The 21,965-nt window shown below is 39.2% G+C and overlaps 1 protein-coding gene across 1 annotated transcript; it reads left to right on the forward strand.

Annotated features, from left to right (window-relative positions):
- The first annotated feature begins 5,947 nt into the window (after nucleotides 1-5,947).
- prr7 (proline rich 7 (synaptic)) lies at nucleotides 5,948-19,108 on the forward strand. The gene is made up of 2 exons (XM_010791993.1): nucleotides 5,948-7,756; nucleotides 16,786-19,108. Exons 1-2 carry the CDS (start codon nucleotides 7,411-7,413, stop codon nucleotides 17,385-17,387), a joined length of 948 nt encoding a protein of 315 aa, XP_010790295.1. The 5' UTR covers nucleotides 5,948-7,410; the 3' UTR covers nucleotides 17,388-19,108.
- Nucleotides 19,109-21,965: the final 2,857 nt, after the last annotated feature.

Consider the following 21,965-nt stretch of genomic DNA (forward strand, 5'->3'; position numbering starts at 1 on the left):
ATATAGATAAACAAAACCCTAAGAAAACAAAGAAGGCTAAAAAGTGAAATGTAGGAATCATCATTAGGTTTTGAATGACTTGACACACATTGAGTTTAATTCAGAAGATAGAGATGCTGAAACACAGGGTGGAAAAAGACACATTTCAGACAAGACTTTTTAGGAAGACTTTTTATGAAATGAAAGAGGTGGATATCCTGTGTATAGCCTACTTGTGTACCGTCTACACCACTAGCAAACCAAATTAGTTATTTTGCTTTTAGTCACCTAAGATTTATTTTTCTAAGAAACTAATAAGCACAGGCTAATCTAAACCTTTAAAGTGGTGCTTCTGCAAATTATCTTTGAAGAAACTGAAAAAAAATGTATTCATCAATTTCTTTGGTCCATGACAGCCCCACAGAATACATATTTTACTGGTGTATATTCCATATTTGTACACTTAAAATTGAGTATTTAAGGTGCATTAATAGAATACTTGGTACGTTTGGTATCATGTACTTCATTAATTAATTATTTGTTATATTTGTTTCATTTATTGCTGTAGGCCTACATTACACCATCTTATCACATTTATCTTACACAACAATGTGTGAGCAGGCCAGTGAATTTAGATGAACATAAGTGTTAATGAAGAACAAGCCAACACTTGATACTGAAAGATGCAGAGTAAAAGCTAAAGATGACATTTAGCTAATGACGTGGTGCTTCAGGCCTTGAACATGTGTTAGCCGTGTTAGCCTAGCATACAGGGGGAATCCGGGGAATCCTCAGGGATCACAACTTTTGTTATCCGACTTTTCATATACCTGCACAACCAAACACATCTGCCTCATTTGCCCTTTGGGTAACAAATGTTAGCATGCCATGCATGTCATAGCATTGTTAGCATATAATTTAATGCAACAGAGCTTTATTTGTTGAGTCTGAGTCTGGCTTTAAATATGTGTGACCCAAGATTGAAAAAAAATGTAACAGTTAGGGTGGTCAAACTTAACAAAAATAAAAGATGGCTCTTCAAAAATAACCATACATTGGGCCTCTCGACACTCCCAAAAAACGACTGAACACCAAGGAAAAGCCTAACACCAGGGCATGCAATGATTTTGCCTTCTTCTTCACTGACAAAATTCAGAAAAGCAGAAAAGCAGTCAGTGCCTCTGTATCCGGTACAGCAAATGTGTTGTCCCTGTGTTCACCTAAAATCAATGTAAACACCATGGCACAGTTCCATCAGATTAATGATAAAAAACCTAGACGACATTATTCAACTTCTGAAATCCTCCTCCTGCTGCCTTGATATTATTCCAACAGGATTTTTCAAAGATGTTTTTCATTGCATGGCCTCAGATCTACTTCATATAGTAAACAAATCTCTTCACTCAGGTATTTTTCCAGAGGCCCTGAAAACTGCAGCCATTAAACCGCTCTTTAAAAAAAATAATCTAGATGCTTCAGTAATGAACAATTACAGGCCCATATCAAACCTGCCATTTCTAGGTAAAATCATTGAAAAAGTTGTTTTTCAACAGTTGAGTAATTTCTTGCATTTAAATAACTGTTTGGATGTGTTCCAGTCAGGCTTTCGTCCAAACCACAGCACTGAGATTGCTCTTGTAAAGGTCTTCAATGACATCCACTTAAACACAGACAGTGGCAGAACTTCAGAACATATTGCTAGGCCGACTAGAAAACTGGGTGGGACTTTCATACTATCACCTAAAGACCATATTTAGGATTAAAAGACTAATGTCTCAGCAGGATTTGGAAAAACTTGTCCATGCTTTTATCTTCAGTAGACTGGACTACTGCAATGGTGTCTTTACAGGTCTCACTAAAACATCTATTAGAAGCTTATCAGAACCCTGCTACTCGAGTCCACACTAACACCAAGAAAATGGATCACATCACTCCTGTTCTGAAGTCTTTACACTGGCTTCCTGTATGTCAAAGAATAGATTTCAAAATACTGCTGCTGGTTTATAAAGCTTTGAATGGTTTAGGCCCAAAATACATTTCTGACCTCCTGGTAAATGATGAACCATCCAGATCTCTCAGGTCTTCAGGGACTGGTCAGCTTTCTGTCCCCAGAGTCAGAACTAAACATGAAGAAGCAGCTTTCAGTTATCTGAGACTGCCAAGGCACACNAGTTATTATGCTCCAAATATCTGGAACAAACTCCCAGAAACCTGCAGGTCCGCTGCAACTCTGACTACTTTTAAATCCAGGCTGAAGACTTTTCTTTTTGTCGCTGCTTTTAATTGAATTTTTAATGACTGATTTTAAATGCCATTTTCTTAATGTCTTTCATTTTTTGTGAAGCACTTTGAATTGCCTTGTGTTGAGAGGTGCTGTATAAATTTGCCTTGCCTTGCCTTGCCTTGCCTAACAAAACATGACTGGCATGAGGGGAGCCATTTTCCCAAAGCTAGTGAGCTGCAAAGAGAAACAAACTGGAGATGAGTCCCATCAATCTGCTCAGTCTTTCCTGCCCTCTTTATATACACACTTGCCCAATCAGGCCTGATTAGGAACACCTGAAGAGAGAAAACTGTGAGTTAATGCTACACAGGACCAGCAGGGGAGGCATTTTAGAGGATAGAAAATAACCTGAAAACATAAACTAAGTCTTTTTATATGTTATATTTGGTGTCTGATCATTTGTATTCAGATACCGTGTGAAGTTTTTCACGTATTTCAAGTGTTTTTGGGCCTTTTACATTCAGTTTGATCTTCTAATGCGAAACATATTGGATTGTCATGCATAATCTGAATATGTATTCATATCAGTTTACTATTTGAGTTGCACTAAACCCATGTAGTTTGTTCTTACCTATACATTTCATGAGGGTTGATGTTTAAACACGCTGTTTATCCAATATGGATGTCAAAACCTTGTTAAATGTTGTTGCTGAAAAGTAAGAAATGTACCTTTTTAAAAGTTTCTTATGTGAAGTTCATATGATCTTTATGAAATGAGTAAAGTTTAAAGAATGCAAGGACACAAGTAGTAAAAAGAAAATTAATTTCAAAGGAACCATTTTTTTGGTAATCTTAAGATTTCCGTCTGAACCCAACCTCTATTGGATCCAGTGATCATGTGTGTGTTTTCACTCTGAGTGAAATGTGACGACAGACATGCTGCTTTCTGAAGCCTCAGAGGAAATGAAGTGGCCTGCTGAGGCCTGGAGTGTCCTTGAAGCAAAAACACTGAATCCTCACATGTTCCACTCGCTGGATAAAGAGATCCACCTGAAACTGGTTTTATTATCCTGTGTTTGAGGAGGAAAGTAACATTTAAAGAGGATTCTTAAAATATTTGTAATATTGTTTTGTTTAGTTTACCAATTGAAACTAACTGTACTGTACACAACGTACCAGTTCTAATTAGACGGAAGCATTTAGATTTTGACATTTTTTAACTTTTCATCATCCAAATGCACTGTATATAATGCTTTTAAGTATGATATCAGTGGTGGAGGATTTTTAAAGCCAAGTTAACAATTTATTCATATAAAATTAATAACAGACTGTTATAAAGCACTTCAAATCACTATTGTTTACTACAAAGAAGCATGAACTTTAACTTTTTCCTTCTAAAAAAGTAATTGTTAGGCATTTTAATGCTGTTGCAGTCTATATGCAAACATAGTTTTTTATGCTGCATTGAATGGTTTATAATGAAACATCCTCCACTACTACTACTGTTTTTATTGTTTTGTTTGTTGACCTTTTTTTGTAACCCTTTTGTTCTAGTCTAAATGATCACTTCTGGATAAGATCAGCTTATTTCAGATAGACTAAGAGAAAAATAGAAAAGACTAAAGAGGCATATACAGTACATATAGTGAGTATGTACTTGTACGTGTGTTGTCGTACATGTGTGGAGGTGGAGGTCTTAGTATATATATCGTTGAATGCTCCTACATGATGACTGAATCGGACATGCAGGAAGTGGGGGAGTACACAAAAGCTCCTTTCCAAACCAGCACCAACAAATTGAAATATAGTGAAGGCCTCTGCGGATGAATCACCTCAGCTTTCAAAATACAAAAGACACGGAAGTGTGAATCGCAAAATTGATATGGAGGTGGAAGATGACAAATAAATACATGACACAAACACTGTTGCGCCACTTGAGCTTCAAATGTAACTGTCATACAGTACAAGTGTCCAATTAAGTAACAAAAAACACCTTCAAGATCATCAGTTAGTGCTTGAGAAAATACAGAGAAGATTCACACAGTTTGTTTCAAATATGGTTCCAAGTAGGTGTCAAAAGATATCTTATTTCTTTAAGCCAAAAAATGCATCTATTCACTGAGGGTGGCTCTCAGAAGAGCAGATAATCTATACATTTAAAAATATACAGGTAGTATAAGTTCTGTCAGAAGAAATATTCAAACAGTTTCTGAGTGTCAGCTCCACAGACAGGTCTGCTGTCCAATTAAAGCCTACTAGGTGGCTGGAGTCAGGCTTTGGATGGTCGGCACCATCGTTGGAATTACATGTGCACTGTGGGAATAAGAGTTTTTGGCAGAATTGTGGGTCAAGCTAACATTTTGCAGACATCAGCTAATCAAGCTGCAGGAAAGCTCCCTGAGATTTGAGCAAATGAAGAAGCGATAAGCAGCTGCTGTTTGTGTCTGTGATTATTCTGCTGTGGTTGTGGCCCAAATTCGGCATTTAAAGGTTGCCAATTGTTTCCTTTACGCCAGATAATTATTTTAGGAGAACACACACATTATTGGAAATATAAAACAAGGTGATCTATTAGAATGAGCCAGCATTTGTCTTTGCCAGAGTAAATTATTGACTGTATTTCATTCTTAAAGCAGTCTTTTATAGAAATAACATTAATGTGGAGTTAAAGTGGACTTTTTTGTTGTCAGCCTTGTTCTTTAAGCCTTCTTTCTACTACTATCTCTGCATAGTAGCAGGTGTGTCCGCCCCATTTCTTACACCTAGTTTCCTTGTTAAACTCTTAAATGCAATCTCACCCATTTGGGATTCAACTTTTTCTCTTTCGCTGAACTAAGATTTGCTTGATTTCCCCGTCAAGACAGAAACTTGACAGGAAAACACCCATGCTGTTTCCGTGCTGGCAGCAGACTGTTAAGTAAGCCAAAAACAATTAGCAATGTATAGGCCTAAATATAGTTGTTCAGTTGCCCAACCCTAATGGCTGGTCCATTTTCTGCATCTTTGTTGAATTTCATGAATTTTGAATCTGGACAACCCCAAGAAAAATGGCCACCATCTTGTTGGCAGTTCCCCTTAAACGACAAATGTCAACATTCAAGTAACAAAGAACAGCCAGAATTAATTAAAACCACAAAGTCCAAACACAACTTGTTGGATGACACTTTCTAAAGAGAAAATCATGTTGTAACCCTAACCCTAACCCACTCATGTGTCCCTAAACTTAGTAGTAAACAATAGTTTTTGTGCCTAAGCTTAACCAAACCATTATAGTGTTTATTAAGTAGTCCTGTTTATCGTGGAGTCAGAATAGAAAGAGAGCGTATACAAAGTCTAGTCTACTTTGTTGTTTTATTTTGGAAGGCTTTTTCTTAACCATCAATGACTCAAGCAAATTGAAAGTAAAATACCTTGTCATTGGCATTTCAGTGTGAAAACAGCTGAAGTCATTTATTAGTTTTAACAAAAATAAGGAACAAAGTGTCCTGTTTTCTGTTTCAGTGTCTTTTACTACATCAATGTGAATGTTTTCTCTGTGAGCTGCTCTCTGAAGTGTGAAACTGATACTTACCCCCTGAGGTCGGCATCATAATCCTGCCTGAACAGCTGAGATTTATAAGCACATGGCCTCTGCGCTGTTTTTACTGCCCTGAGATCTCACTGTGTGAAAATGTTCCGGGTTTTTCCTCTGATAATTTGCTGACGATGGTCTCATCCCTCCTCTTCTTGTGTTTTTGTAGAGCAGCCTGAGGTCCAGGAGTCCCGCTGGGATCTGAGAGGGAAGAATTTGGCGTCCCTGTGGTGCAGACGGACCCCTCTGTTCCTCCACAGCCCTGAAGGGACCAGCTTTTCGACTTCACTTCCAAGAACGTGTCCAACAGGGTTTTTGAGTCTTCTAGATTCCACAATTTAATTTTCCTCTTGTATTTTGGACTTGAAGTTCTGCCTTAAAAGTTAGATGAAGTTACAGCTTTATTTTCCATCCGAAAAGATTGAAACCTTTTTCAGCGTCCACCACTGGCTGAGTGTGGATTATTGAAAGAAGTCTGGTGGAGCCTTTGGAGAATTTAAATGGATGTTTGCTGCTGCTGATTTCAAAGACCTCTGGACGGATACAGCTAATTAACGTGCAGAAAGAAAGATTTGTTTAATCTCCTGCAATTTAACTCGGAACTAATTGGAGCTATTAAACAGCTTTTGGACCATTCAGTAACTTTGAAATGAATATAGACCCTTATATGAGTTGAAATGTGTTTATCTTTTGATATTTCAAAAGGGCATAATCAAGATTTTCATTAATTTTTTTACAGTGAATTTGCAGCTCTAGCACATTAGGTTTTTCCTTTCTAGAAAGGCAATTTAAACAAAAATATTTTGTTTGCCCAGTTTCTGTTCGAACGTGGAACATCCTGTAATTTATATTCTGTGGCAAGCCGTCGCTGTCACCAAGCCAATTAACCTCATCATTAACTTTCGGCATTTAGATTCTTTGTGAACCTTCTTCAAGGAAAATCATTTAAATTACGTTTCATTTATTGAGGATGCTAATGTAGGTGGTCGCACATTTTATTGAGGATGCTACTTTTTATTGACGGCCCTTCTTAAACACGACCAAGGCTGTAACTGCGAATCATATATAATATATACAGAAATGTAACAGTTTTTGTCAGTAAAGCTAAAGATTAACTTTTTTTAAATTGAAATTATTGCCATTTACCTTTCTTCAGGAAATTCTAAGGATCTTGGATATCGTTTTCTGAATAATTTCAACAAGGAAGCATAAGCCATTTAATGTCTGTGTAAAGAATTGAAAGAGCGGCCATCGTGACACAACCCGAAGTAACAGAGTATTGGATCTTATTTTTTGTAAAAAAAAAAACATTTTCACTGAACTGACTTCAAAGCATCAGTATTTAAGTCATGTGGCTTAAAAGTTGCAGACAGAAACATAAACCTCTCTTGGACTGCTCTTAACTGCTTTTGTAAGTTCTCCCCTTGGATTACAGCCCAAAGGGTAGCAATGTCAGCAATTAGATTTTTTACTGAATGTAAAAGTGACAGAATTTTGCTTATTGACCTTGGGAACACAAGCCACAAGCTTGCACAAATTAACAGCGTCTAGAGGACAACGCGTACATCCCACCCTGTGTACCTTACATAACTTCTTCCTGTCTCTGGGGGACCTCTCAGCCCTTCCTCTCCCCACCATGGTGATGTCTCAGGGCACCTACACCTTCCTGGCCTGTTTCTCTGGCTTCTGGTTGGTCTGGGCCGTTATCGTCATGCTCTGCTGCTTCTGTAGCTTCCTGCAGCGTCGGCTGAAGCGCCACCAGGAGGAGAGGCTGAGGGAGCAGTGTCTGCGAACCGTAGAGATGGAGCCGCTCGGCTGCCCCCCCACAGGATACCCGTCGCCGCCTCCTCCTCTGCCTCTTCCTCCACCCTTACAGCTGCCCAGAGATCCCCCACAGTTCTGTCCTCCTCAAACCCTGTCGCCACCTGTCCCTCTGCAGGTTCCCCATCCCATGCCACAGGCAAACTGGATCAGCATGCCAGGTAACAACAAATAATTGTATTTTTCTTTGCATACATTATAATACACATATGGATCCTTGTTTGTATTATGTTTCTTTAAGGTTGCCCTTGTTTATATTAAACCATTTTGCTATGAAATATATAGGAGGTTGAATGGTGGAGGAGGTTAAAAGAGGCATGAGGGGAAATTATTGTAAGGAGAAGGATTTCAAATGTCACCAATTTCCTGGAAATATAAGTCTTGCCCCAGTACACCAATCAAACCTCTGTACATATATACATTTTAATTTTTGTCATTGAGCTTTTACCTTGCATGGCAGCTAGTTTTCCCATTTCTCGAGATCTTAAGGAAATCATTGTTGTCAGTCTATTTATGTTGATCTGGTTGGTTAACCTTATCTTGTGATAGACGTTTAAACCCAGATTATTTATCGAATAACAAGCATTTTTTAAAGTTTGTCCTTTTACAAAAGCTTTCCAAAGACGACTTCTCGGGTGGTTCAGAACATCTAGTGTGTCAGGCTAGCTGACAGGATCAAATGGCATTAATTGAAACTAATGCTTCATTATCCTCACAAAATATTAGTTTATAGTCCTTGAAAATCACAACCTTAACCTAACCCTGCAGTGATAACTTTTTTAATTAATGTAACAACAATCTAACAATGTGTTTGCTGTGTTAAAAATAGTATGCAGGATAGGAAATAAATCAGAGAATAGAGTAAATCAAAATGTAAAACAAGTATACAACTGAAAAGAGTCAAACTATCACCTGCAGCAGTGAGTCTTTCCACTACAGCAGGTAGTAGGAGTATCCACAAGCTAACAAGCTGATAAACATCACAGAGGTTACCGTCTGATTCTGGTACAAAAACAAGCGCGGAAAGTGTTGAGGGCGGCGAATACAAGAGAGGAAGTGGAAGAAGGCAAAAACTTTTGTCTGTGGCCATCTCCTGTAAACAATACGAACCAGTGCACGCCTCAAGGAAATATTAAACCGATTACACCTTAATTGCTTTTATTTATGAAACAAATTCATATTTCATGTGTTACAACAAAAAATACAACAAAGACTGAGAAATAATGAATGAATTCACATCTATATGAGCAGTTAAGATGCAGACAGAGAGGCAGAGGACAGTAGGAGGATTTCATTTTGTGTCAGATATTTTTTAGACACTTCCCAGCTTCCAGCTCTCTGCCTGCTGAGCAGCGTTCCCCCGCGGGGCGTCATGGTGACAGCTGCCGCTGAGGCGTGGGTGGTGAATGTGGAGGCCGGGCAGTGATGGAGCGAGCAACAACAGCTAAACTATAAGAGGAACATAAAAAAAAGACGAGAAGAAAGGGACAATCAGGGAGAGTACAGGAGCACAGCTGGGCGCGAGAAGGAACAGAGAGGCCATTTTTCCCCAGGCCTCCATCTTAAAGGATGTTTTATCTCATATTTACGTTACGAGTTATTGATAAATGACTGAAGTGTTCCTTTCTAATGCAATTAGTTTTTTAAGAAATTGGACAAAATGTACAGTCGAAAATATTCTGAAGGATTCTGCAGTCTAAGTTAGAAAACCCAATGTTGTGTCTATTTTTCCGACAAATGTTAAATGCTACATACAGTAATTGTACTGTATGTATTGAGGCCTCTTAAAAGGATCAAACTGAAAAAGGGAAATCACTTGTCAATTTCACAACTTGCAACCTGGGAAGAATACAAGTAGACATTACTTTATATTTGGGGCTCATCAAGGTTGGGAACCAATGTTTTTATTGATACTACATCTAGACCATCAAGAAGAAAAGGAGTCTACTGACAGACATTGCCAGTCAAAGAACTACGGGAAGGATTCTGGCTTTGGCAAATATAGACGACGTTCCAAACTTTAGACCAACCTGCCAATGGGATTGTTGGGTGAGTTTATCCAGCTGGTGAAAAAAGCCATTCGTAACCACAACCCTAAATCACTCAAACGTTTTTTATAACAATGCAGACACCTGCAACCTGATCCACCCAGTATAAATGCTCTCTTTAAACACCACCCTGCCTTGTTCAAATATTCCATCCGGGCAGCTGCCAAACACAACCACAAACAGAGCTGCTCCACTTGTGCAGTTGGCATTTCAATGCCTTGCTCAAGGGCACCTTAAATCAGACTTGTTCCTGTCCAACATTGCAGCCCTGAGCACATCTTTCTTTCTTTTTTTAACCCAAACAGTGTGTGTGAGATATACAACATTTTAATGGAAATTCATTCATAGGTTTGAGGAACATTCTGCTTCACCCTTCTGGCAGAAGTAAACGGGAGCCAATTTTTCAAGCTTCAACCTTGAAAGCTAAACAAAGTTGCAACTGCAGCGAAAATGATTGTCAGTGCTTAGCAGTATTAGCAATGAGCAGCAGCGCATTTATTTCATATGGCACTGAAGGACCAGAAGAAAATCCTTCAAGCTACAGTATAAGCAACATTGAAGCGTTAACATGTGCAGCAATTCTGCTTTAAAAATATCAATATTATTTAATTTTGTTTAAGTCGAGGTCTCAAGTCTGTCTCGTTCCTGTAGTTGTTATTTATTGCATTAGAATGGACTAATATGCATGCCTTTTTTAAGAAGCAAGCAAGAATGAATCTTAAAATAATCAGCACAGGAACTATGACACAAAAAACAATTAAGAGAATTAATCAAAACCAATGTTGGAGGAAACCTTTTCAAATCTGTAGAGTGCTAGTAAAGTGTTGCAATGAAAGAAAGAGGGATTACTGGAGAGTAAAAGGAAAGCTGGAGTGAGTATAAGAGCATCAGCTGCTGTCAAAGATGCTTAATGAGCACAGACAGACAGTATCGGATAAAACAAAAGGTTGCTGGAGTCTTGGTCACAAAGCAGACTGATGAAGAGGTTCAGTATCCAGGCAGCAGCCGAGCTAAAAGGGAAGCAGGTGCCGACCAGCTGAGCACAACAGAGGCTGGAGAGGGAGAAGCCGGAGCTGTTTCATTAACGGAGAGAGAAAGAGAGGCGTTGAGATGGTGAAAGTGCTGAGTTTCCATTTACACCTATTCGGATAGCATTAGAGATGATGGTGGAGAGAGAGATGAGAAAGGACAAGAGGGGTGAAGCCCCCAGGAAGAGAGCCGCCTTGGAAGCAAATTTCAATAGCGGTCAAACTTAGTGTTATAATGTACGTGTTTGTCATGTGATGCCATAGGCCCAACAATATTTTGTATTGGAAGCGGTTGAACTGTCAAGAATGCCATTGCCGTAATCTATTCTGGATTTAATGAATGCGTGGATTAGTGTTTCAAAGGCAGTGACAGAGAGGGAGGTTCAGACGCATGCAATGTTTTGAGGTGGAACAAGGCTGTTTTTGTGACATGGTTTACGTGAGGTAGGAAAGTGAGGCTGGGGTCGAGGATGATGCCAAGGTTACAGATGTAAGTTGAGGGGTTGACAATTAAGCAATCGATGTTCAGTGAAAAATCCTGGGAGGAGCGGGTAAGTGAGTTTGGTCCGGTGATGATTATTTTTGATTTGTCACAGTTCAGTTTGAGAAAGTGTTTTGCATCAATTTTTCAATCTCAGTGAGGCAGTTGGTGAGTTGGGAGTGTGTTGGTTGCAGAAATAGATTTTGTAGAAAGGTAAAGCTGGGTGTCATCAGCATAACAGTGGAACCGGAGTTGGTGGAGACAGAGGATTTGTCCAAGTGTGAGGATGTAGATGATAAAGAGCAGGGGACCAATTACAGAGCCCTGGGGGATGCCGTTGGTGACTGAAGCAGTGGAGGATTTGCAGTTGTTGATGGAAATTAATTGTTGTCTTTCAGAGAGATATGATTTAAACTAGGAGAGGTTTTCCCATTGACTTGCATTTGAATCGCTCAATGGGCCTAATGGATGCGTAAGATTGCTGAAAGATATAGGAAAGATCCAGGTATTTTTGTTAAAGCCAGGCCATATTGCTTTTGCACCACGTATCTTTTTTTATAGGAATGAACGGGGCTTAGCCTCCAACGATGTATCCAGTTCTCCAATGCATCCATGGGTGGAACCTAAAGGGATGTTTGTATTGTACCTTTAATCAAGCGCTGTTTTTATTTTTGTTCTAACAGAAGCAAGTAACACTGTACTCACCTCTATGGCATTTCATTGTGCACTTGTGGCATCAATGAGAGAATTTACTGTAGTGCTGACTTGTCTATTCAGCCTATTTTTAATAAATTTGAAATAGAATTTAGGCAGAATTACTTTTATTGGACATTGGTTGGACTTAAGAGATATTTCCGGTCAAAGTTGGATGAATAGTTGCAAACGGAAACACTGCACTGCATACATGCTCACACTGTGTTTGGTGCTTTAAACAAAAGCCTTCTGATCCTCCTGCTGGATACATCCGTCCCATGTGTTTCTGCGTGCTGGCAGCTGGTAGTATTGTTTTACAGCAGAAGCACATGGACGGGGGAGTTAGGACAACAATGACAGTGGATCCTGTAGGTATCTGTGAGGCATGATGGAGGAGTGATGGATTCTGGCCGAGTACACACACACACATACACAAGAACACACACATTTGCATCTATAAATACATACAGCTCCATGGCAACAGTTCAATAAACAGCTGTGGATTTGTACCACTGTGATGTTTGTTGTATTGCCTGTAAACAGGTTCGGGCTATGGGTTTGTTTTGTTGCTGTTGGGATGCTGGAACTCAGGATAATTTACATTAAAAAGTGATCAGTAACAATGAAATACGAAAACAATTAAAACATGAAACCTGAAAGTAGATGAGGGACAAAATATTTGGCCCAAGCATAGACTGTATTCAAAAAGTGGCCGCAGCCACCAGGATACCATTTTGAAGCCTTGAGTTTGGCATTTTAGCCACAGTTTTCTTATTTATTTTGTAACTAGAAGTGACCATATTTGGAGAAGAGGGCAAGTCCTCATGCCATGTCATACACTGTGAACGCTCAGTGTGTGAATTTGGAACGTTTAGTCAAAATTCAAACAACAAAAGAAAGTTAATTGACATTTCAATCCAGCCTACTAGCTATCACATCAAATGTTGGGAAAACTTGAATGGAGTTTAAGAGGTAAATTAAGCATTACTCTGAAGCAGCAGGAGTAATACATCATCTCTTTAGTGGATAGCCTAACATCAAAATCAGGCTTCAAACTTTCTTTGATTCTTGCACATATTCCCGAATATATATTTCCGAATTTCCAAAATAACTTCTGCGAGAAACTCAGGAGACTAGATAATGTTAAAGCAGGAGGAGAGCTTGTGCAACATTTTGAGAAATATTTATTAGGATCTGGACAAATGTATCAACATGGACAAAGAAACTGGCTCCAGGTGTTATGAAACACTGTTTTGAGATTGATGTCTGTTGCCAGGTCCCATTTCTTTCTGACTCTTTGTCAGCTAAGAGGTATTTTAGAAATGTTGCAGGAATTAATGCGTTTTCCTTAAATATCCTATTTTTGTGCTTATATTTATCTTAAGAACATTTTCTTTAGTTTTTTGCTTAACTGTCACATTAATGTCAGGTAACGCCTTGCTAAAATACCATTATTTAAGCTACACCTGAATTTGAACAATTGAGGACTCCGCTTTCTGTTGTTTCGAACAAAGGTCTTAAAATCATTTAAAAGAACAAAATAAATATCCACTAACTTACGTCAGCTGTAGCAACCGCAATGTCTCCAAGCAAAACGAGTCTGTTGACTATGAATCCTGTCTTGGTGCACCCTAAAAGCATCGTGACAGCTGAAATACCTGAAAAAACTGACAATGTCAAAATGTCTTCTTCTTCTTCTTCTCTTGCTTTTGGCGGGTTGCAAACAACTTAAAAGGTGCATACCGCCACCTACTGTACATGAGTATGCATCATCACATCATTCCAACTCATTAACCTATGTTCTAATCAAGATAAAATAAAAAATAAATTAATAAAACCATTAAATAAATAAAACAAAACAAAACAAATCTATGTTCTTTCCTGACCTAATGTTAAATTCTTTTTCCTACCCCAGTTTCACTCAAGAATTTAAACAGTGCCTTTCTGGTAGCTTTTACTCCCTCTCCTTTTGTTCCCAAAACACCAACCACACTCCACTCCCTCTCTGCCTCTAAGACTTTAGCCTTTAATTGTTCTCTTTCCGCTTTATAGATGTCACAATTTAACAATATATGTTCTACATCTTCTTTTACTGCACAGTTCCCACACTTGTTACTGTTACTTTTCCCCATGATATACAGCGTACTATTCAAAGCCGTGTGATTTATTCGGAGTCTAGCCATCATGATTTCCTCCCTTCTGTTTCTTTCTTTATGAATATGAATTGTAATTGTATTTTGTACTTTGTGATAGTCCTTGCCTTTCTGGTCTTTCTCCCACCTTTTCTGCCAGATCTCCATCCCTTTCTTCTTAATGACTGCTTTTCCTTCTCCTTTACCAAGTTGAACTGGTAATGTTATTTGCTTTTGTAGTGCAGTTTTTGCTAATCTATCAGCACACTCGTTCCCTTTCACCCCCTCATGTGCAGGCACCCAGCAGAACTGCAGATCTATGCCGCTTCTGTGCAGTCTTAACAGGCTATGATTCAGTTCTATGAGAATGTCTTCTCTAGTAGTTGTTGTTGATTGTATGCTTTGTAATATGGACAATGAATCTGTACATATAACCACCCTATCTGGTCTGACCTCTTCAACCCACTACAATCCTATTATTACAGCAAGCATCTCCGCTGTATATACTGATAACTGATCAGATGTTCTTTTTAAAATAGATATTTTAAAGTCTGGGATGTATATGCCAACTCCAACACGCTCTTCCTTGTTCTTAGAGCCATCTGTATAAATTTGTAGGTAATTGTAGTACTTTTCGTTCAGATACATACTTGTTTTAATTCCCACTTCATTTATTTGCCACTCTTTTTTCCTTTCTATGATATTCATATCTATGTTAGCTTCTGGGAACAGCCATGGGGGAATACTGCTAAATGGAGTTGCTTTGGTAAACGGGATATTCTCCACTCCATATGCCCTCGTTCTTTCCTTACTCGTCCAGCCAAACCCACGTCCCTGGAATTTTGCATATTCCCAGCAATCCTTTAATATTCTGTTTGTAATATTTTCTTCTCCACTACCTTGTAGTCTGACCCAGTATGACACGTGTCAAAATGTCTGCCTCAGTCAAAACATTTCACTGAGGAGTTCTCTAATGGGTTGCAAATGTGAACTGATTTGAGCTTCTCAGAGAGCTGCTGACGAGTGTAATCAGCAGCAGGTGCGAATGGTTAAATCAGAAGAGAACAAGTAAGAAATCTGCAACTGCCCAGAAAATGTTGCGCCATTGCTTTTGTTTGACAAAACAAAAATCTAAACAGAATACATTGTGCAGAAGAAAACAAATCAAGACAAGAATAACAAAATAAGTAATTTCATGCGGTTATTTTCAGAGAGCCTCCGGTAATTATCTTTATACAAATAATTTGCAACAGGAAATGATTTGTATAAACATAATGCAGATTAAATAACATTTTCTACTTTCTAGTACAACATTTATTATCTGCTCTGTCAATTATTTGTACTGTCCATTTTTGACTTCAGTTTGCAACACAGACTTAGAACAACTACTGACATTTATAGTTTTTCTGCTAAAGTTTCCTTCTTATCTAACTTACAAACATGAACACAGCCATCAAACAAACATTCACCATCATCTAACCACAGACGGACAGAAACATTACAACCACCCCCTTGCATTTACTCAGTAATTCACTCAAAAAATGATCCTGCTGAAATCTAAATATTTCTTATGACATCATTTGATGTTTGTACCATGCATCTGACTGGAAAGATTGCATAGGACACACGTGGAAAAAGCTGATGACAATCATTCTGCACCAAAATACTTTGGACATTTGTTGTATTGCAAACCTACTTGCAAACTTGAATAAACAATCAGGAAGCAGGGTTTTGAATCTGTCATTATTTTAAGCCACACTTGCAAACATAGCTATTGAATGTATGTCGACAGGGTGTCTTTAATGGCTGCTATCAAACATCTGATAAAATGAAACTAGGTACGTTTGAGTAAAACAAATGTTGAAATGTCAAACCACGCACCAACACTGTCTTTGCATCATTTACCCATTCATGACTGGCTTACAATAAAAGTAAAGGCAATTTTAGACACTCGTGAATCTACGTCATCACTGACATTTGATATGGTTTTGTTAGCAAAAACATCTTATAACGCGACTTAGATGCTGTTTACTCAGTACCCCTAGAAATGATGCGTCAGTCTTCAGTGAGAAGCAGAAAGATGGAAAACAAGTGCGCCTAAAATAGGAAGGAGTGAAAGAGAAAAATGTGTGAGAGAGATATAGGGACACAGAGCTTGGACCAAATGTGCTGTGATGCTTTTTGTTCACACTACTGAACAAATTGCCACACTATCACAGTAGGAAGTAGTTTATCATAATGTTTTGGGTTGTGACTCCTCACTGCAAAATGGCATACATTGATCATAAAAAATGTTTTACTATATAGTCCTTTATAGTTTTCCTTCTGCTTTGCACCAGCAAAACCTGTACATGTATTATTGTCTCAAACTGACTTATTTAAATGTACATTAAAGAAATATAATGTTGAGCTTACCCAGTGTGTTAAAAAGAGATAGCAAGGGGTCCTGTACAGCCTTTGCGACCATTGGTGCTGGGTGATATTCAAGTTTGATAACTTATTTCTTTTATATGGAAATGTATCCAGAGAAGATCATATTTTGAGATATCATGACACCCATTACCCCTTCTGAATTAATTTGAACAACAACACTCAAATCACTTGGAAGATTGCAGTTTTGTTTTTAAATGTTGCCCTCAAGTTTCCAATAAATAGTTCAGTACATTACATTTGTCGGTGAATTACCCTGGGACTTTTCAAAGATATATTTATTTGACCTATATCAGGAGATAAGATTCTATATTTCAAACTCTAGTGACGAGTCGGGAGTTTTGCGTTTAATCCAGTATCCTATATTTTCTTTTACAGACACAGACGTATTTGGGAAGCCGCCCTGCTATGAGGAGGCAGTTCTGATGGAGGACCCTCCCCCACCCTACAGTGAGGTCTTGTTGGACCCGCGGGGAGGCACCTACCTGAAGCCCGTCCCGCCCCGTGCTGCGCCCCCACAGCCCCCACCCATTAGGGAACACCAGGATCCAGCTCCGGTGTTCACAACGGAGACCAGCAAGCCTCCTGTAGCGGCCGTATTCCCTGAGCGAGGTTACTCCTCCCTCATTCGCCTGCCTTCCTCCCAGCGCTGGGACTCATTGGGTCATCTCTTATCCAACATGGACCTGAACCACAACAACCTCACGCCGCCGGGGGCACGCTCCATCCAGGCAGCTGCCATGATGGCGACCATGCCCCGGAGAGAGCCCAGGACTCAACATGGGCTGCGAGGGGGGATTCAAGGACTCCAAGGAGGCATACAAGAACTCAGTGGAGGGATACAAGGACTCAGTGGAGGGATACAAGGACTTCAAGGGGGGATTCAGGGGCTTCAGGGGGTTCATGGACTAAGGGGACTGGAGCCCAGTTGCGGCCTGCCAACAGCCTTCCCTCTTCTGGGTCGTAGCACCGCCGTTTAGACCTTGATTATTAGAAAAGAAGTCTTAGTAACCAATGAGTAGGTCTATCTCTAAAGAGCCTTCAAGCAGGAGATCTATAAAGACGCCTCCTTTGCTGCTCAGTGTTTACACCACTAACAGCGCTAGTAGTAGAGATGTAATCCCCTGAAGATCTAAAGGAGTGTTAAAGTGCTGCGAAAGGCGTCAGGAGTTCAATTCCCCAGGCAGCTCTGTTGCTGGGATCATGGCTTTTGGCTTGGAGTAAAAGAGCAAATTAAACACAACGTCTCGCACCAGTGTGGTTGAGTTACAGAGGCATGCTGGTGTCACAGTAACGATGACTCTTTCAAACAACAGAGAAGGAGAAAAAAAAAAAAGGATGAGTAATAATTCCAAAGGATGAGCAACAAGCACAGCTGCTTCTCCACCTTTCATCCTCCATTTTCTTATCTCCCTTTCTTTGTGTTCATCCCGGTTCTCCTCTCGTTTCTCTGTGCCGAAACAACCTATTGTACCAGCCTGCCGTTGCCATGGTTCCCGGGAACTGTCTGTTGCTCACGTCGACCTCTCCTCTTTTATCCGCACGGAATTTCCGAAAGACTCTGTTCACAGCTCGTCTCCTCTCAAGGACTGCAAGTATTAACGGTGACAAAAGAGCGTGTGAGCCTTCAGTGTGGAGTCGGCCACCATGTTTGTGACATTAAAGCCCCGAAGGCCAGTTTTTACACCGACAGACAAAACAAACAGAGTACAACAAGCTCTCCAGAGAACCAAGCCTACTTGGACTGCATTTTGTAACATGCTGCGTTGTTGTTTCTAATGATGTTACTGCAAACTGTTGCGGTTTGGCCTCAATCTGGTAGTCTGGGCCCTTTTGGTGGTCGCAAAATGGCGACGTCTGGGTCATTTGAGTGAAAAAACAAAATGTTTTCATGTACAAATGTTACTATCATTCTCTTAAGCTTTGTGACAAATGCTCGAATTGCTCTTCAGAAATAAAAACATCTTCACATGCTAGGCTTCTTCTAATAATTTGTGGAATTAAAAGAACAATATGGGATCAGCTAATTGTGTTTTTTTTATTCAATATTAGATTCTTCTTCAGAGCATCTTGACATCAAAATTAAAGTTTTTAACTTCAGTACTTACAGTGATAGATTAAAATACAGCGAACATCAATTTAGCAACTCTGTTAGTCATAATCTTCTTTAGAATCTGTACCATTCAGAATTGCTACTTTCATTTACAATCAAAAGGGGCATAAGAGATGTTCTCGAGCCTTCACTTCCAGACATCTTAAGTTTCCAAAATTAATCAGATTATCACATTCTTTTTCCTCTGCTTCTCTCAGCTATAAATTCCTTCTCAACGTCGGCCTCTGCCAATCGGGAAAGCCTTAAATGTAAATTGTGAGTTTCCGTTTCTCTCCGACTCCCTCAGTTTCTGAGTCACTCTAACCTTTCCTCACCTCCTCCTTTTATTACCCTTACTATCTCTTTCAACATTTAATTTTTTACTTCCATCTTAATCATCATCTATCTCCAACTGTCCTTTGTGTTTTCCTTTGTCACTGATGTATTCTAAGGCTACCGCTTCTTTGATGCAACATTGAGAAACGAGGAAATGGAAACAGCCACTTTGCTGCCACTCATCTCCCGTAAAGATGCTTTACAATTTACGAAAAAAATTCTGCCTTTTTATGTGCTGATAACAAGGCTAGTAATTCACTTCATCAAGGCATGTCACTCACACTCAGTAGTGGATGCGACAGTCTTCTCCGAAACACTTGAAGTGATATTTAAAAAGAAAACAAGCTTAGTGTTTTTTTTAAGTTGAATTACTATTCACAAAAGCTTGAAAAAGTGTGTTTTGCTTAAAAAAGTTGAAGTTAAAATATAAGAACTACGAGTTTCCCTTTTCCTTACACATCAGGTATTTTATTAAGGCAGATGCTATTTGACTGGTCAACAATACATTTTGCTATGCTATGTACACCCGGGTGACTGTAGTCAACAATGCTATGTACACCTGGGGGACTATAGTCAACAATGCTATTAACACCCGGGTGACTGTAGTCAACAATGCCATTTGCACCAGAGTGCAGACACACACTTTTATTAAACCTGATAACTGTGATTCACAACAGATTGACAGCAGTGGCTCACAAAGGTACCATGCAGTTAATGTTTAGTGGAAAATCAAATACCCTGCTGTTTGAAGGCCCACTGGTCATTTTTTGTATGTGTTGTACTAAAAGGTTCCACCAGGCTATAATAACAGGTAATTTAGTTTTGTAGAGTTCTAAGTGTTTTTGTCTGTATTGTAATAGTCATATCCTGAGATCGATGTTTCCTTCTGGTCTTAAGAGACAACATATATTGGTGATTTTGCATCAGATTTGAAAAGTTAAACACCTGTTTCAAATCATAAATGATGTGGCCTTGGAGGACATTCTTCTCCACTTGAAGAAAATAGTTGTGCGGCGGCAGCAGTTTTCTACCCACTACAGAGATCACCAGTTATGAACTTCACATTTCAACCTACAAGAACATTGAAAGCGAGAGCGACAACTACAGCATTTGGTTTAAATGTCATATCCTTTCAGCCTTTTCCTGCAGCCACAAAATAATGGCAATAATGGTTTTAAATGATCATGTTCAGGTTATTTTCCATGATGCAGTGCGCGAGAGTAATGTGTTATGTTCGATAACTATTTGATTTGATTTATATTGAGTTCATAAACATGCACATTTGCTGCGGTGATTCTAATGGTTAAAGGTAAAATATACTTTGAAATGACATTTCCTCTATTACTTATTGTATTATTATTGTTGAATTGACTTCCATCTCTATCAACTATGCCCCATCATTTGGGTTTGTGTGAATATAGCTTACATTACAGATATGATAGTATAGGCCTAGTTCATTACAACAGCAGGGCATGAAAAGAATGTAATTTACCCAGAAAAGGGAAGTTATCAGTCAATAAATACTGCAGTGCTTTGCTTCTTTCAACTACGACTACACACCTTCAATCAAACAACGCCAAGGCCTCGACAAACACAGATATCAGATTTGCTGTATTTTTTTTCTTTCTTTTTAAATCGGTTATTTTGTCAGAAAATATCTTCCTGAAAGTAGAATTAGTGCAGAGAAAACTTTTTTTTAAAACCCAACAGCAGTCTACGACATGAAATTATTATTGTGTGTCTTTATATATTTCTATGCGTGCCTAAAATATTATAAACTCTGAGGTTGGTAGTCCTCAAAAGCTGTAAGGAGGGCATTGATTTACAAAAAAGAAAAAAAAGGTCATGACATTGATGACAAAATTAGGAACCAGTTTCCTTGGCAACAATCCGACAGTTTGTCAGCGTGACTCCTCCTGCTGGCCCGGGATGACATTTTTCCACCCAACAGAAAGACAAAAACACGAAACAAAAAAACGACACCACTGAGATTTTTCTCCTGACTCGACTGTCTAATATCAGAACTGGGATGGCATCTGTGAGAGAACGTGTTGCCTGGCAACCTGCTCAGCCATGTTTGTGAACATGTAGTGAAGAGAAAAGAACATCAGTCCACTCCAACACTCATCGTCCCGGCAACGGCTGAGCATTTTTTTTACATTACATTACATGTCACTTGTTAGACGCTTTTATCCAAAGCGACTTATAGGCTACTCAATACTGTGGGCAATCCACACAGGAGCAATTTGTACCACATTGTACAACTTTTAGACGCTAATGATTTAAATAAGGGCTATATAACGGATTTATGAGCCATATGTGTACTGCTTATAATGTTATAATAATTTGAACAGCTGGTTGCAGGGATTAGCTGCTGCTATAATAGGATAAAGGAAGAGCGAGATCAAACCATACAAGACGTGGCAGATGCTAACAGCTACAACAATTTGGTATTGTACAAGTAGGCCTACTGCCCTACTCTTAAATAAACAACAAACTACACTGAATCCAACGGCCAGAAATCACCCCTCGCCTGTTAAATAACGGCAAACGGAATATATGAAGAAGCAATACGTAAGACATGGTTGCCAACTTTGGGTAGCCTACCTGGCTGGAGTGAGATTTTTATATCATGGGTTTGATTACACATATGCGCACTAAATGACTGCTATCGTGTCAGCAGCGGGACCTTAGCATATATACAGGATATATATATACACAGGGTTGCCAACTCTCACGCATCTGGCGTGTGACACACGCTTTCACTCTCAATCTCACGCTCTCACGCTGCCCAAACTATTCTCACGCCAAAAACAAGAATACCGAAGACTAGAAACGGTTTTTAACACTTTTGTCACGTAGTGATCGTCTTCTCAATAGAACATCTTTGATAATGTCTTCTGGCCAATCAGAATCAAGATAACGGCGTTGTTGTTGCAGGAAGTCCCGACGGAGAATACTTTTTGCTGTAGTACATCTCGATATACATCGGTACAACTATAAGACCCCACGGTTTGATGATTGATAGGTGTGTGGGCTGTCTTTCATTTTTGACACACAGAACAATAGGGGCTATCCACCCTTGTCCACAATGTAAAGTAATTCACACAGCCTCTTCTCTCAGTGAGGA

The sequence above is a fragment of the Notothenia coriiceps genome, unplaced genomic scaffold, assembly GCF_000735185.1.
Source record: "Notothenia coriiceps isolate Sejong01 unplaced genomic scaffold, NC01 NC01_scaffold00036209, whole genome shotgun sequence".
Taxonomy (NCBI): Eukaryota; Metazoa; Chordata; class Actinopteri; order Perciformes; family Nototheniidae; genus Notothenia; species Notothenia coriiceps.